The sequence below is a fragment of the Colias croceus genome, chromosome 4, assembly GCF_905220415.1.
Source record: "Colias croceus chromosome 4, ilColCroc2.1".
Lineage (NCBI taxonomy): Eukaryota > Metazoa > Arthropoda > Insecta > Lepidoptera > Pieridae > Colias > Colias croceus.
In genome coordinates, this window is record NC_059540.1 from 1,870,848 (window position 1) to 1,886,442 (window position 15,595).

General features: G+C 30.6%; 1 protein-coding gene and 3 long non-coding RNA genes across 4 annotated transcripts; 1 reads left to right on the forward strand and 3 right to left on the reverse strand.

Annotated features, from left to right (window-relative positions):
* Positions 1-568: 568 nt before the first annotated feature.
* Positions 569-1,469, reverse strand: LOC123690959. Its single transcript, XR_006751352.1, has 2 exons — positions 1,234-1,469; positions 569-945 (listed from the first exon to the last, which is right to left on the reverse strand). It is a non-coding gene; the product is annotated as an uncharacterized LOC123690959 (long non-coding RNA).
* A 104-nt stretch (positions 1,470-1,573) lies between these two features.
* Positions 1,574-2,820, forward strand: LOC123690958. Its single transcript, XR_006751351.1, has 3 exons — positions 1,574-1,718; positions 1,860-2,040; positions 2,391-2,820. It is a non-coding gene; the product is annotated as an uncharacterized LOC123690958 (long non-coding RNA).
* Positions 2,821-3,011: 191 nt separating this feature from the next.
* LOC123690960 lies at positions 3,012-3,965 on the reverse strand. The gene is made up of 2 exons (XR_006751353.1): positions 3,519-3,965; positions 3,012-3,198 (listed from the first exon to the last, which is right to left on the reverse strand). It is a non-coding gene; the product is annotated as an uncharacterized LOC123690960 (long non-coding RNA).
* A 1,117-nt stretch (positions 3,966-5,082) lies between these two features.
* LOC123690955 (superoxide dismutase [Cu-Zn]-like) lies at positions 5,083-11,454 on the reverse strand. The gene is made up of 4 exons (XM_045635117.1): positions 11,171-11,454; positions 8,810-8,869; positions 5,992-6,216; positions 5,083-5,595 (listed from the first exon to the last, which is right to left on the reverse strand). Exons 1-4 carry the CDS (start codon positions 11,345-11,347, stop codon positions 5,338-5,340), a joined length of 720 nt encoding a protein of 239 aa, XP_045491073.1. The 5' UTR covers positions 11,348-11,454; the 3' UTR covers positions 5,083-5,337.
* Positions 11,455-15,595: the final 4,141 nt, after the last annotated feature.

Sequence of the window (15,595 nt, forward strand, 5' to 3'; positions counted from 1 at the left end):
TGTTTATTATTTCTTCATGATTCAATATATTTTATCATGTTATTATTTGCCTATATAATAAAAGACTATAAAAGTAAATCTACACACAAATGCACTACCCATATTGTACTTATGATTATGTAATCTGTTGTTAAGGATCTCATTTAATTTTGAGAAATAAAACCATTATTTATTTCCAGATTCTACAATCAATTCCGAGCACTAGGAATAAGATTACCTAGAGTAACCACATGGATGCATTGATAGTATTCAAGAAGCCATGGTGCCAGCGCAACATGAATATATTTTTTTCAATAGGAAGCAATATCATACTTTTAATGTTTAAGTGCAATAAAAAACATTTATAAATCCAAAATCTTTATTTAGTCCTTTTTATTTATTCATTGACAAATAATTTGCTCCTTTACTTCTCTTGATATCATTTATATATAAAAAAAGTGATAAAACATGGAAGTATTCGAAATTAGATTCAATTCTATTTAGCTTAAATATTTATTAAAAACAATTAGGTAGATATATAACTCAAATCCAAATTTGTAAGTAAATAGCATATTAAAAACACCCTTGATTAAAAAAAATTAAATTTTTATTTATAATACCAGCCTTTAAAACTTAAAATGCAATAAACAAAAACTTTGTATTTACATCACAATGAATAATTCCTACACTAATAGTTTAATGGTATTTAGGTATATTTTTATTTTAAATTTAAATCAATTATTGTATTTGCATAATAAAGAGTTGATAAATCATTTAAAAACTTGCAGTACTTATGTATACTTTTACATTTACATTTTCAGATGTATGATACAAATATGAATATTTTAAGTGTAGACATGGTGGCGCCTCCCCCAACTTGAAGTTCTCACTACCACATGAACAATGAACATCTCCCAAGCCGGTACTTCCTTGTTCAATGTTTGGGCAAGCCGGCAATCAACACAACTGTGAAAGATAAATTGGATTTAAACTGATTATTTGTTGCTTTAAAATTTAATAAGTACCTTTAATATGTTTACTTTTATTAGGTGTATGTAAACATCTAAAAAGAAGTTTTTTAAACAATGTCGGTATGGTTTGTTAGATACCTTATTTGTTAACTTCAATTAACAATAATCAAAACAGACGAAATCATGCAAAAACCAATACTTTATTCGTAAAAATATATCTGTGTTATCATAAATCGTCCAATGTTTTAGATATAATATATTTATTACTCGTATATTATCTTACCTTGCTATTTCAATTGCTCTTTCATGCCTCTTTCATGCATTCTTTAATGCATATTACTTATCTTTCGCAATTTTTCAATTTGATTTATCCAAATTTTAGATATTATTACGAGGACACCGCCATTTTTATATTAACAACCTAATATGGGTACGTTTTGTTGAGTTCACAAAATAATCTTACTTTATTTTGGTACCGGGAGCCTTCAAAACATGATTACTATACGATTGCCTACAATGTCCAATGAGCGAATGAATTCCGAAGTTTTGTCTATTTTTTTAAGATTAATGGCTTGGCTACGAGGCTTTTAGGCCAAGTCGTAATGATTTGTATCGAACATTAAACGTCAAAAATCAAAATGTCATGTCACTGACCTCATAATTCATATCATTATCTAAAATTTCAGATAAACTTAAACTTAAATAATTATGTGAATCTCATCTCTGGATAAATGAGAAAGTGCGAAAAAGCAATATTGAAATAGCAAGGTAAGATAAAGTACGAGTAAGGACGATTTATGATAACAGACTACAGAGATATATTTTTACGAATAAAGTTTTGGTTTTTGCATGATTTCGTCTGTTTTGATTATTGTTACTTAATTGAAGTAATTTTTATTTAACTTGCAGCAGAACATTGTGCAGAGTGCGCGAAGCTCCCTGACCCCGAAGTTACAAAGACAAAGATAGGTACATAAATAACTCCCAACGAGGTAAAAGTTATGATGAGACGAAGTTGATAGAATTCTCTGCTGAAAGTTTAAGTGCAAATGATTTGGGAGTTCACAAAAACTAGAGCAGCTGGTCAAAAGTAAATATTTATATTAATTTATAAGCAGGGTTGCTTTGGTCTATGTTTGGTTAGAAGCTACTAATATTAACAGTTTTGTAAGGAACACACCTACACATTTAACTTTTTTTTTTAATACAATATTAAGAATTGCAAGATAAACAATTAAAATGTTAAAATACTTGAAAAATGATTAACAAATAAAGTTTTTATTATTTAACAAACTATACCGACATTGTTTAAAAAAACATCTAAAATTACATATTCCATGACAAGCCCTTTAATAATAAAAGTTTTACACACATATTAAGTGTAATTATTAAATTTTAAAGCAACAAACAATCAGTTTAAATCCAATTTATCTTTCACAGTTGTGTTGATTGCCGGCTTGCCCAAACATTGAACAAGGAAGTACCGGCTTGGGAGATGTTCATGTGGTAGTGAGAACTTCAAGTTGGGGGAGGCGCCACCATGTCTACACTTAAAATATTCATATTTGTATCATACATCTGAAAATGTAAAAATTTAATTGTACCTTAATATAGTACATTGTTTTCATTTTAAGTTTAATAAAAATGAAATTAAAAGTATACATAAGTACTGCAAGTTTTTAAATGATTTATCGACTCTTTATTATGCAAATACAATAATTGATTTAAATATAAAATAAAAATATAAATACCAACTATTAGTGTAGGAATTATTCATTGCGATGTAAATATAAAGTTTTTGTTTATTGCATTTTAAGTTTTAAAAGCTGGTATTATAAATAAGACTTTATTTTTTTAATCAAGAGTCTTTTTAATATGCTATTTACTTACAAATTTGGATTTGAGTAATATACCTAATTGTTTTTAGTTAATATTTAATCAAAATAGAATTGAATCTATTTTCAAATAATTCCATGTTTTATTACATTTTTTTATATATAAATGTTATCAAGAGAAGTAAAGGAACAAATGATTTGTCAATTATAAATAAAAAGGACTAAATAAAGATTTTGGATTTATAAAATATGTTTTTAATTGCACTAATACATTTAAAGCATGATATTGCTTCCTATTGAAAAAAATATATTCATGTTGCGCTGGCACTTTATAGCTTCTTGAATACTATCAATGCATCCATGTGGTTACGCTGGGTAATCTTATCCCTAGTGCTCGGAATTGATTGTAGAATCTGGAAATAAATAATGGTTTTATTTCTCAAAATTAAATGAGATCCCTAACATAAGTATAATATGGGTAGTGCATTTGAGTGTAGATTTACTTTTAAGTGTTTTATTACATAAATAATATAACATGATAAAATATATTGAATCAAGAAGAAATAATAAACAATCTTTTATAGATTTACATTAAGTATTAGATAAAATTTATGTTTAGAGATTATGTAGGGTTGCATTTTATTATATAGAGAAATAACAAGTGGAGAATGTGTACATAAATAAACGTATTTTTAAATATACTCTTAAGATTTGCCTTGGGTATGGTACTTACATTACTTTTATCTTACACAGATAGGTTATAATTGTATTTTCAGATTGTTCATATGATGCCCCCATATCTCATAGAGACTCGTGATGATTGCGCACTTCGCAATAATAAATTATTTACACGATTCTTCTTAAATCAAAATGTTTGAAGCCTTTTCTTGGAACAACCCGATGTAGTTATGTTAATTTTGCATTTTTAATATAATAAATGTATTATCTTCTTTAAAAGCTTCATTTATTAAATAGATTTCCAACTACATACGTTTCACTTAAATTTGATGTGTATTCTTTTAATAATATTCAAAATAATGTTATAAAAGTTCCATATTTACAACTTTACTAAAATTGCTAAAAACTGTCATTAATGACATTTTATCAAGAATGCTAAATGTCAAAGAGAGTGTGCCGGTTCCAATTTTTCGATTGACGTCTCGAAACAGTCTTGTTGCAATTGGTTTACTTAAGTTTTAGAAGGTCCCGGTGCCAAAAAAGTAAGATTATTTTGTGAACGCAACAAAACGTACCCATAATAAGACTGTTATTCTAAAGGTGCCGGTTACCCCCCTGGTTTGTTTGCCGCGCTTTTTTAAGTCAATAATAAAATCGAGGTAACACGATTGCGTGTTGTAAGAGCAATAACTATTTATTAAATGCTATTTACATAATTACGTCGTTAGTTTAAGTTATTGAGTGGTGACTGTTATGAATAAGTGTTCTTTTATACAGTTTTTTTCATATTTTTATCAACGCACAGATAAAGTAACTTTGTATTTACAAGAGCTTCCCGTTGTATAGTCTTTTTGGCAACCAGTGATGGTTATTTTTTCATACATTTAAGAGCATTTATATACTGTTGCTGTGGTCTTACATATACTTCGTTTTTTAGGGTTCCGTAGCCAAAATGGCAAAAACGGAACCCTTATAGTTTCGTCATGTCCGTCTGTCCGTCTGTCCGTCTGTCCGTCTGTCACAGCCGATTTACTCGGAAACTATAAGTACTACAGTGATGAAATTTGATGGGAATATGTGTTGTATGAACCGCTACAAAAATATGACACTAAATAGTAAAAAAAAGAATTGGGGGTGGGGCCCCCCATACATGTAACTGAGGGATGAAATTTTTTTTTTCGATGTACATACCCGTGTGGGGTATCAATGGAAAGGTCTTTTAAAATGATATAAAGTTTTCTAAAAAACATTTTTCTTAAAGTGAACGGTTTTTGAGATATCAGCTCTCAAAGTCGTAAAAAGTATGTCCCCCCCCCTCTATTTTTATAACTACGGGGTATAAAATTCTAAAAAAAATAGAGGTGATGCATGCTAATTAACTCTTTCAACGATTTTTGGTTTGATCAAAGTATCTCTTATAGTTTTTGAGATAGGTTGATTTAACTGTAATTTATTATATTTGCTGCTACGGAACCCTTTGTGCGCGAGCCCGACTCGCACTTGGCCGGTTTTTTTTGTTTTTTATACACCTTGAAATATATGGAGATTTATTATTCGGTTGTTTTATTTAACTCTATTATTGATTATGTTAGTTAGTTCTCGGATAAATGAAAGAACTGTTTCAAACTATTATTTATTAAAAAATGTTCTGAAGATTCATAACATAAAGAGCTTTGAGATACATCGTTTTGAAATTGCATGAGTAGAAAAAATAATTTATATCACATATCTATGTATTTCGATAGGTAAAAGCATATACAAAAATACCTCTTTAAGCTCTATACAAAAATATTTGGAGCAAGCAATTCCAAAACGCGCAGTTTTACTAGATGCTGTATGTTTATCGAGAAGTTTACATTGTCATAATATCAACTTTAATACAAATATCCAATAACACCACACGCGACAGCTGGCCCAGAGGTACCATTAACCGCGCTATCTTCAGTACCAGCTCTACCATAGTCGTCTTCACTGCTGGTCACAGCGATCGCCCTGCCTACTATAGACCTGGGGCCAGCGAGAGACACCAAATGGTCAACGATCTTGACGTTCAGTAGGGTGTTCTCTTCAGCTTTTATGTTGCCCAAGTCGCCGACGTGGCGGATCTGGTCGCGGGGACCGCCGTGACGACCCTGCAAGAAAGCAGGTTATACCTAGAGTTATGAACATGTTTTGAATGAATTATAAATAGGATTATTTATCGAGATGATACATTGTTAATAATTGTGGAGATACTTTAAAATCCAGCTTATAACCTAATCAATACTGTAAAATGACGAAGATATTTTTTCATGCAAAGTCGGTTTGGTTTTCGAGAAAAAACAATCAAACTTCTATTAGCCAGCGAATATCACCAAAATAAAAATCCCAAATGTTTACCATAATAATATTATGACAGAGTATGCAAAGCAGGAGTCATATTTTTTAAGAACAGTTTCAATTCATTACTTCAGTACCTAGACATGTCTTTTATTTTTATATTTCGTAACTGTGTATGCAATAAAGACTAAATAAATCAAAGTACTCACGTAATACGCAATAAAATGCGGTCCAATATCCTGACAATTGTCCTTAATAGATCCAGCCTGGTGCACATGCAGACCATGTAGACCTGGAGACAGGCCCGTGACATTCCCCTCTATGGTCACAGGGCCGTTGGGCAGCACCTGCGTGAATATGAGTGTGCCCTCTACACCAGAGCCTTCGTCGGCTTTGAGGTAGGCGACTGCTTGAAGACCGTGCGTTCTGTAGCCCTGTGGATAAAAGATTGTTAAGAAAAAAAAACAGCGTGTGTGCCGAGCACACGTATCAGGAGTGGAACTTTTTTGGCAAGATTCAAAGATACCAAAATCGTCGCCTATCTCCATGACGAGACGGTATTGCCATGACGCGACCTAAAACAATTTCACTTCAAAAATGCCTGAATAAAGATTATTAGAAACAAATTTACGTTTAAAGAAATAAGATATTGAAACTTTACGAATTTTTTAACTCCTGTAGAATAGTACCTACAGGATAATACGACATTCGACAATATTTATATGTATTGATACTGGATACATATTTTATTAGGAAATAAAATAAACCCACATCCTATCTGTATATTTATTGAATTAAAATAATACCTAAATATTGTGAGAACCTGTTATTCAAACAAAGATTATGAATAAAATAGCTTAAGTAATTAAGTCATTCTTATCTAAAGTCTAAGCTGAGTAATTAAATGTAAATTAATTGTTATCTATATGCATTCTACATAATATAATTATTTAAACAACCTTGACTACTGTGTTACACGCGACATTTTAGATTTTAATACTTGATTATCGATAGTTATTCATATCTTTCATATTAGATGAAGAATAATATAAACCTATGTTTAACCCTAAGGTTTAACGTATAATTCTATTAATGTCTTACTAAAATAATAGGTGATTATAGTTAAAAATGGAATTATTTTGTATCCCGCCTTTTAGATATTGTGTGTAAAAATTTAACGAATATATATTTTTCTATTGCGGTAAATAATACCTAACTACATAACTAATAATATTATAACTGATTATATTTAAACCACAGATAATATAAATCTGCTTTTACAAAGGTGTTAATAAAATGAAAATAAACTTTTCCTCTAAGTCTTTCCACCACTTTAGATACCTACATAATGACGTAAAGTCACGATTGACGAATTGTGAATGAGAATTATACGAAAATATATTGTTGCAATTTAAGTAGAATTAAGACAATTACCTATTATGTAGTTATTTATTACGTCATGTAAATATTGATTAAGGAAACAGCAACTCATCACGAAGCATTGAAAAATCGTGACTCAACTTTACTACGGTATCGTATGCAAATTTGTCCAAATGCTAAACATCGTGCTTTTCGTGATGGCATTCAACGGGATTGATGGTAATTATTGGGTGTAATTACTCACATGTAAACGCTTCCTTAATCGAGAGTAGTGACTAGAGACTCGGAAAATTTAAGAAAAGTTCCTATTGTTAAACTCAAACTCAAACAGTTATTTAATCAAATAAAATTCGTTTAGAAGCACTTTTGAATCATCATAATACAGAAAATTACGTTGGCTGAAAGCTGAAAAGCTTCAAAATAAGGTAATATTTAGGTACCTACCATTGCTCTGTGATTGATGCTTTCCAAAGCAGAGGGGTTAGTATTGTATTGTAAATACATATTACTTATTAGTTATTACTATAGGTATAGGAGAAAGTTTTTATGCAACTTCATTCGGTTTTAAGCTTTTGTTCATAAAAAAGTACAATAATTGATATAATTTGGAAGCTATTTCAGAAATTTTCTTACGTATTAACGTATTACAGGAATTAAAAATAAATCATAATTCAATGAATTCGCGTCATACAATAAATAGCAGATTCAATCTGATGACTACCTACGTGTTATTAGTCTACTTGATAAGTTGAAAATGGCGTAAAATAGAGATAAGGTTCTTAAAAATACGTGCGATAGTCTAGGAAAATGTATCGGAAATGTGAATGCACACAAAAAATTGCAAAAGTTATAAACAAATTAAGTTGCAAAAAAGGTATTTCGTTTATTGTTAATAACTCCGAAATTATTAACATTTCAGAAATTTTGAAAAAAGATTCTTAAAGAGGAGGAAATTTCCAACGAAAATCTCCCGACTCCCGTAATTCTATCTCCATTATTTATAATTTTAATTTAACGCTGAAAATAGGCCTCCGCGCGGCATTTTTAGTTAGCGCGCGCAGCTTCAAAACCGAGCACGTCACACTAATTATTTTTTTAAGGTATTCAATATTAATTTAAAAATTTAAAAAAAAAATTGTGGTGTATTCCAAACACTTCAAAGAATTTGCGCCCGTTGGAAATTTTACTTAAAGTTAATTTTTCAACAAATTAGACAAATGTTAACTAACGATTTTTTTTCGAACTTTCGTCCTTATTGCACATTAAAAAAAATGTTTAAATAATAATTGTCGGTAAAATTTTTCACTTCGTGGAGCCCTTCATATAATTAATATACTTAACAAGATCGCGCCATAAAAGTTAAAAAAAATTTAATACTTTGTTTATAATAATTTTTTCAAGTTAACAAAAAACTAGAAATTTCTAGTTTTTTGTAGTTTTTTTTGTTCAAGTTCTCTATTTTACGCCATTTTCAACTTATCAAGTAACATAGACTATTATGTCCATGTCGTGGCCATATGTACACAGATCTTTAAAACTATACAATGGATTTTGATGCGGTGTTTGCAATAAATAGAGAGGTCTCGAGGAAGGTTTTAGTTTAGGATATTAAAGTTGAAAGCTAATTTATAGTTTAATGATACTAACTTCCAAGTCAATCTGCTTCTCGCTGCGTTCTCCGGTGATTGGATACGGTTCGCCGAGTCCCTGTAAATTGGTGCCATTATATTTTTTTATAAAATGTTGTAAGAATATCAATGTTTTATGTTTAAAAAAACGTATTGCGCATTCTGTAAATAATTGCACAAGCTATATCGCCCTGCATACGTTTGTATAACATAAACGAAGTAATAACAACAGTGTTATAATATATTTTGGAGGTTCGAGAAATTGTAAGAAAGTTATGATAATATAATTACCTGTGCCTGTACTAGTTATCAACTAGTTACCTATTGCACGCCTCATAAGCGAAGCGTTGAGGTGGGTACTACTGTCACTTCGCGCAAAACATCTGATTTTTCAAACTTAAAATGTCTTTATGTATCATACATTGCACTTGTAAGATAATACATACACACACATATTAAGAAAAAACACTATTTTTAACATTCATGATATTTTCGATGTCATTTTTGTTATTTAAACTAGTTAAAAAACAGTTTAAAAAAGTTCTGTCTTGGACGTCCGTGTGTCTGTATGTGCGGAGGATTTTCTTGTTAACACGATAGCGACCGAAATACTTTACTAATCGAGTCTTTTTTTTTTCTCTTACGCTTGAGTATGCTCAGGAATAGAACCCTTTCATTTTTCAGGGTCTGATTCGATGTGGTTTAATTGTTATTAAATAAACAAAAAAAAAATATCGACTGTTCTCCATAATTTTAGTATATCTATATATATTCTTTATTTTATTTATTTTTTTTTTATATTTATAGTGTACTCAAAATTCACCATTATAAACTCGATTCTTTATACTATAAGCCAAGGTTTAAAAAAATAAGTTGGTAGTCAGTCCCTTAAATCTGCGCAGTTTCACATCTAGGTGGGGCCACAAGAAAAATAGCTCAATTATTACGGTACCGCTTTCTTTACTTTTCCAACTGTTTTATTTTATTTCTTTTTTATATTTATAGTATACTCTTTATAAATAATCAATTTTATTGTAAAGGATGAGATTATGAGGCGTGCACTTTTGGATTTTCCAAACTATTTATTTTTTATGCATACGCATGGAAAAAGAAATGAAAATTTTAGCGTAAGTATTAAAATTAATTTTTCTGCGCAACGTAATTACCTATAGCTTTTGTAAATAAACCTATATTATGCTCTTTATTAATTATTGTAAAAACGTTTAATTACTTTGTTTTCACAAAAAAAAAAAAAACAAGGCAAGTCAAGAAGGTTCTACCGCAGACTAATAATAATATACTACATAAACAAGTTCTACGTTCGTCGTATATAAATGAACAAACACAAACAATATAAACTTTGTTTATGTTTTTGTGTTTGTTCATTTATATTTTTATATTATCAGACCACATTTAAAAAGTAAAGCCAGATAATTTATAAAGAGGAGTATTAAGGCCCCTGTAAATTAAGTAAAATACATAGAGAGAATGGTAGAGAGATAAAAAAACATGCTTAAAAAATTTGCTACAAAATAGTATCAAATACAAGATGCTATAGTAAATGTAGGTGTCACGTCCGTCATCAAATGGCAGTGCTAAGTGGCATGTAGTTTTTTATTAATGTGCTCTTTGATTGACATTACCACGTTTTACCATTAGGCAAGTTCGTTAACCTTGTAACAATAAAAAAACAACATTATTACAAAAAATAAAAAGAGATTCTTTCCCAGTATCAATTTTTTTAACTAGATAAGTACCTACTATTTAATTTAATTAAATATATTTTTGCTTTACATTTGATAAGGATAAACAAAATAATAAAAAAATCATGCCCACATAAACACTTACGTGACTCTATTACTGAAATAAGGTGATAGAGCCTTATTTGCCATAAAAAAGCATAAGAGAATACCTAATTATTAAATATAACTTTCTTTCTATAAATCTAGAAATGATAGACCTTTATTTAATAAAGTATTTAAATTTTATGGGTTTAATAATTTTAAACCAGGGTCGATAATTTTTTAAATAAAAAAATAGACAGTAGGTAACTAAGTAGGATGAAATTTCAACTTAATCATAATAATCATTAACAACCTAAAAATAAACCTAATTTTCAATCGTAAATTCTCACGTCAAAATATTTATGTAAACTGTATTAACAGTCCAAACAATACAAATATATTTTATGCTCCATTTTGTAGTTAATTGTTAGTTGTTACTTGTTACATAGGTACATAAAACGATTATAAAAATTAAGTATAACAACAGCGCAAACAATGTATTTGTTTACGCTAGAACATGACTAATGTTTTTAAAATGAATGTAAGTACATTTTTCAATTTCTTTCTAAATATTAAGGACTAAAAAAATAACTCACATAGAGATATGGCTCCATTATGACTTCATATACATTGCTCTGGTAGTCCTCTATCGGAGGCAAAGCTTTAATAATCAAATTTCTTCCATATCCAGGAATACCTTTCACAGGCTGGCCATTAAAAACTGATAATATCCACAACATTTGACACATAAACGCATGCAACCTTAGATTCATTATTAAAAAAAAAAAAAACAATTCCCGCGCAATTTGAATTCAGAAGCTTTTCAGACGTGCCGACTTTGCAAATGGCCACCTACCAATGATTTGCTGTGGATTTGCTCTTCGGTATAAAGATGGTAAATGGTGTTTTTTTTCGTTTAATCGTGTAATGAATACGTGAGGATTTCGGATGGTTGTCATTAGGTCTTCGTGAGGGAGCTGCCAAGGTTCTGTAATTGCGTGACGTGAACATCGTTTAGACACGGCATTGTTATGGTGTAGCTATTAGATTTACAGAATAAATAATGTTGATACCATGTTGATACGTTTGTTTTCGGCTAACGATAATCGAATTGAGATCAGTGTAAACATATTGTGTGTTTGAAATATAATACCGTTAGTCAGTAAGAAGTATAAAAATCAGTTGTATACAGATTAAAGAAGAACCCTAAATAGGGCATTTTTTTAACGTTATTTTAAGAAAATGTATTGATCTGTTGATTAAAGTTTATTTGAGTGCGGCTTCGTTTTTTATTTAAAATCTTATACATATTATAGGTAAAGAACAAATTGATTGACTACACACACAGATAAACGAAGACAAATAGTTTGAAATTTTAAGTTAAAAAAAAACATTCCTAAAAACGAAAAGGTGTATTCTTACCTAAGATTATATTTTAGGTGAAGCAATTTATTTTTTTAATAATCTACAATTATTCAAAGCTGTTACGAAATATAATAAATGTTACCAACAAAACTGCTTATTACAGAAGTAAATTATACTTTGTGTTCATCATCATCATCATCAATCAATATACATATAATAAAATTCTAGAAAAGTCGTGTCTGTACAATCAAAATATAAAAAAAAAATTAGCAGGTGCTATTATTAAATCGATCCCAAACCCAAAACTGTAGTTAAAAAATTTTTTGTCTGTTTGTCTGTTTGTCGGTTTGTCTGTTTGTCTGTATGTTCGTGCACGCTAATCTCAGAAACGGCTTATCCGATTAAGATGCGGTTTTCACTAATATATTGTGGTAATCTTCATTTAACATTTAGTGTTTATTTCATGTCAATCGGTTCGTAAATAAAAAAGTTATGAACATTTAAGTATTCACGGCGAACATTTGCTAAGGCATTCTATACACTGTACGATAAAACGTAAGTTATCTGTTACAATTATTATTCCTGTAAATGTCCAAGTGATCATATCGAAAGTGCCCAAGGGTGGGGGGGGATTGGTCAAATTAGAATTATTCTTACTTCTAGGTAAATTTTATACATAAAATGTCCTTTAAATTATGTCGTATTATATTTTTAACCCCCGACGCAAAAAGATGGGTGATAAGTGTTTGACCGCTATGTGTGTCTGTGTGTGTGTGTCTGTTTGTGCCACCGTAGCTCGCTAACAGGTAATCCGAATTAGATGCGGTTTTTTTAGTTAGGCAGCATATTTTCCGACGCTGGTTCTTAGATAAAGTGTATCAAAATCGGTTCATCCATTTATTATACCTAGGTATATTATTATAGGGGTAAATGTGGGAATGAAAAAAAACGAAAGTTGTCAAATATAAGTACCTAAGTGATATATTAAATGAAAGTGAACGACCTATCAGTAACCAATCGGTTCATCCATTTATTTAATATAGGTATAAAAGTGGTAATAAAAAAATGAATTTGTCAAAAATATACTGAAGTGACATATCATATGAAAGGGCATGACGTGTAAAGTTTAATTAGACATGTTTTATCAAAATCGGTTCATCCATTTATTATAACCTTTTTATGGGTAAAAGTGGGAATGAAAAAAAAAACGAATGTTGTCAAATATACCCAAGTGACATATCAAATAAAAGTGCATAACGGGTGAAGTACACTTAGTTATATTTTTATCCAATTCGGTTTATCCATTTATTAGATTACAGCGGTAAAAGTGGGAATGAATAATGTGGTCAAATAATATCCCACCAAAAACATTTTCATGTAAAATGTTGCCAAGACGAGCCCATATGACTCGCACTGTGAAAAAGTTATCAGATCTCATGTAGAGCCAAGCTTCTAACACTACACGCCCTAACTCTACAAGGCCTAACTTCACAAACTCTACACCTTAGTCAAAATATGTGGCTTAGCCATTTCGCTACATTCACATCGGCGTAGGGTGAAAAATTAATTAATTCACTGTTCATTACTTTTGTGTTATACAATAGTTCTTGTAGTTACGAACGGCCAAGCCACATATTTTGACTAAGGTGTAGAGTTTGTGAAGTTAGGCCTTGTAGAGTTAGGGCGTGTAGTGTTAGAAGCTTGGCTCTACATGAGATCTGATAACTTTTTCACAGTGCGAGTCATATGGGCTCGTCTTGGCAACATTTTACATGAAAATGTTTTTGGTGGGATTTCATTTCTTTTTGTAAGGTGTTTGTAACAAAATTTTATATGTGGATTAATTTTTTTTTTTTAACAAGGAATACCTATGCATATATATATATTATCTAGGGGAACCAAGTTTTAGATTATTAGATTAGACCTCTAGCGTCATCAAAATTTAATTTAAAATTACAGGTCTCATACAAACTCCCATCCCCTAGTTTAAGGGGTTGGGGGATGAAAGTTACAAGTTTTATAATTTTTTTGTTGTTTGTGTGCTAATACTAGCTTACATACAAAATTTCAGCTTTCTAGGACATTAGGAAATACCTTAAGAATTTTGATGATCATCAGTGAGTCAGTGACGAAATTAGCGTTTTTTAGATATAAATAAAATCTGAAGTATAAAAGCTAATGTAATTAAAACTTAATATTTTCAATAAGTCCGCTATTGGCAATATATCTCGAAAATTTTGTTGATCTAGCATAATCCAAACCCAAGTTATGAGGGTTCAAAAAAACGTCGAAGCGCTTCGAGAAAAGGTAGGTAGTGCCCGTGCGCTTCGCTTGTTCGCTTAGCTCGTCTTGGCGGGGGCACTACCGTGCCCCCAGATACTCAAGCGGCATATCAAAATATGAAAGGGCAACGTGTGAATTACAATTAGTCATATTTTATCGAAATCGGTTCATCCGTTTATTACATTTAGGGCTTTTTAGGGGTGACAGTGGGGATAAATAAACCAAATGGAGCATCAAACTACAGGATATGACGTGTACATATAGGTACAATTAGATATGGTTTACTTCAAAATCGGTTCTGCCATTTACTAGGGATGGAAAGGGAAGGGTTGAAAGTCTGTGAAAGAAGAGGGGATATGGGAGCGAGAGGATAGCCACACCCTGGAAATTTTGAACTCTACTAAAAGCTACATAGGCCTGGCCCTTGGCAATATTTTTTCCTAAGTATACCACTTCTTTTGCCACTGTGGTCCATTACAATTTGTGCACGGTTACGGCCCAACTTAAAAGATGTCAAGGAGCAACAAACTTATAGATATCAATATGATGTAGGAATGTAATATGGAGGTAGAGGTAGGTCTCGCTCACTTGAAAATATTACCTACATGAAAATAAGAAACCGAAAGGAATAAATAATTATTTTACAAACTTCCCGACGATCTTTAAAATTAAGTACCATATATGTATTTTGATAATGAGGTATATTATGATGATGTTGGCATGGCAGCCCCGACGACTTTGTTTTTTTTTATAAATATTTAAAATGGTAACTATTTATTTTTAAAAATCTTCGGGAAGTTTGTGAAATTATTTATTCCTTTTTCTATGTATGCACTTTTCTTCGTAGCGCTGTTTTTTTTTTTCATTTAATTTTTATTGCACGGTCTAAACGGTTTAGTTACTACCTACAGGCGTGAGACAGGATTCAGGAAAGATCTGATTTGGATTTTGTGCTGGATTTGATAAAAACTGAGTATCGATTAAGCTGATCAGTTGCTGCACGATACATAGTTAAAAACATCCATACAAGGAAGGAAGGAAAAGAAATTTGCTCCCCTCCCCCCTGGTGCCTAAAAATAATATGACATAATTTAAAAGAAATTTTAAGTAGAAAATTAATAAGGCATTTTTTTTTTGTATTGTTTAGCTCAGTTTAGTAATAAATTTTACTTACAGTTCTTTTAATTATTTATGGTAGTCTGTGTTTACTCAATAATTTAAGATAAGTAGTAACTACTATGCAGTCACTATTCCACGCGGACGAAGTCGCGGGCACAGCTAGTATTACCTATTAACTTTAGTAGACGTAAATGATAGGTTTTCTTCAATAACTACGCACTCTTAAAAAGTTTTTTTCGTTTCTACTAATTTTA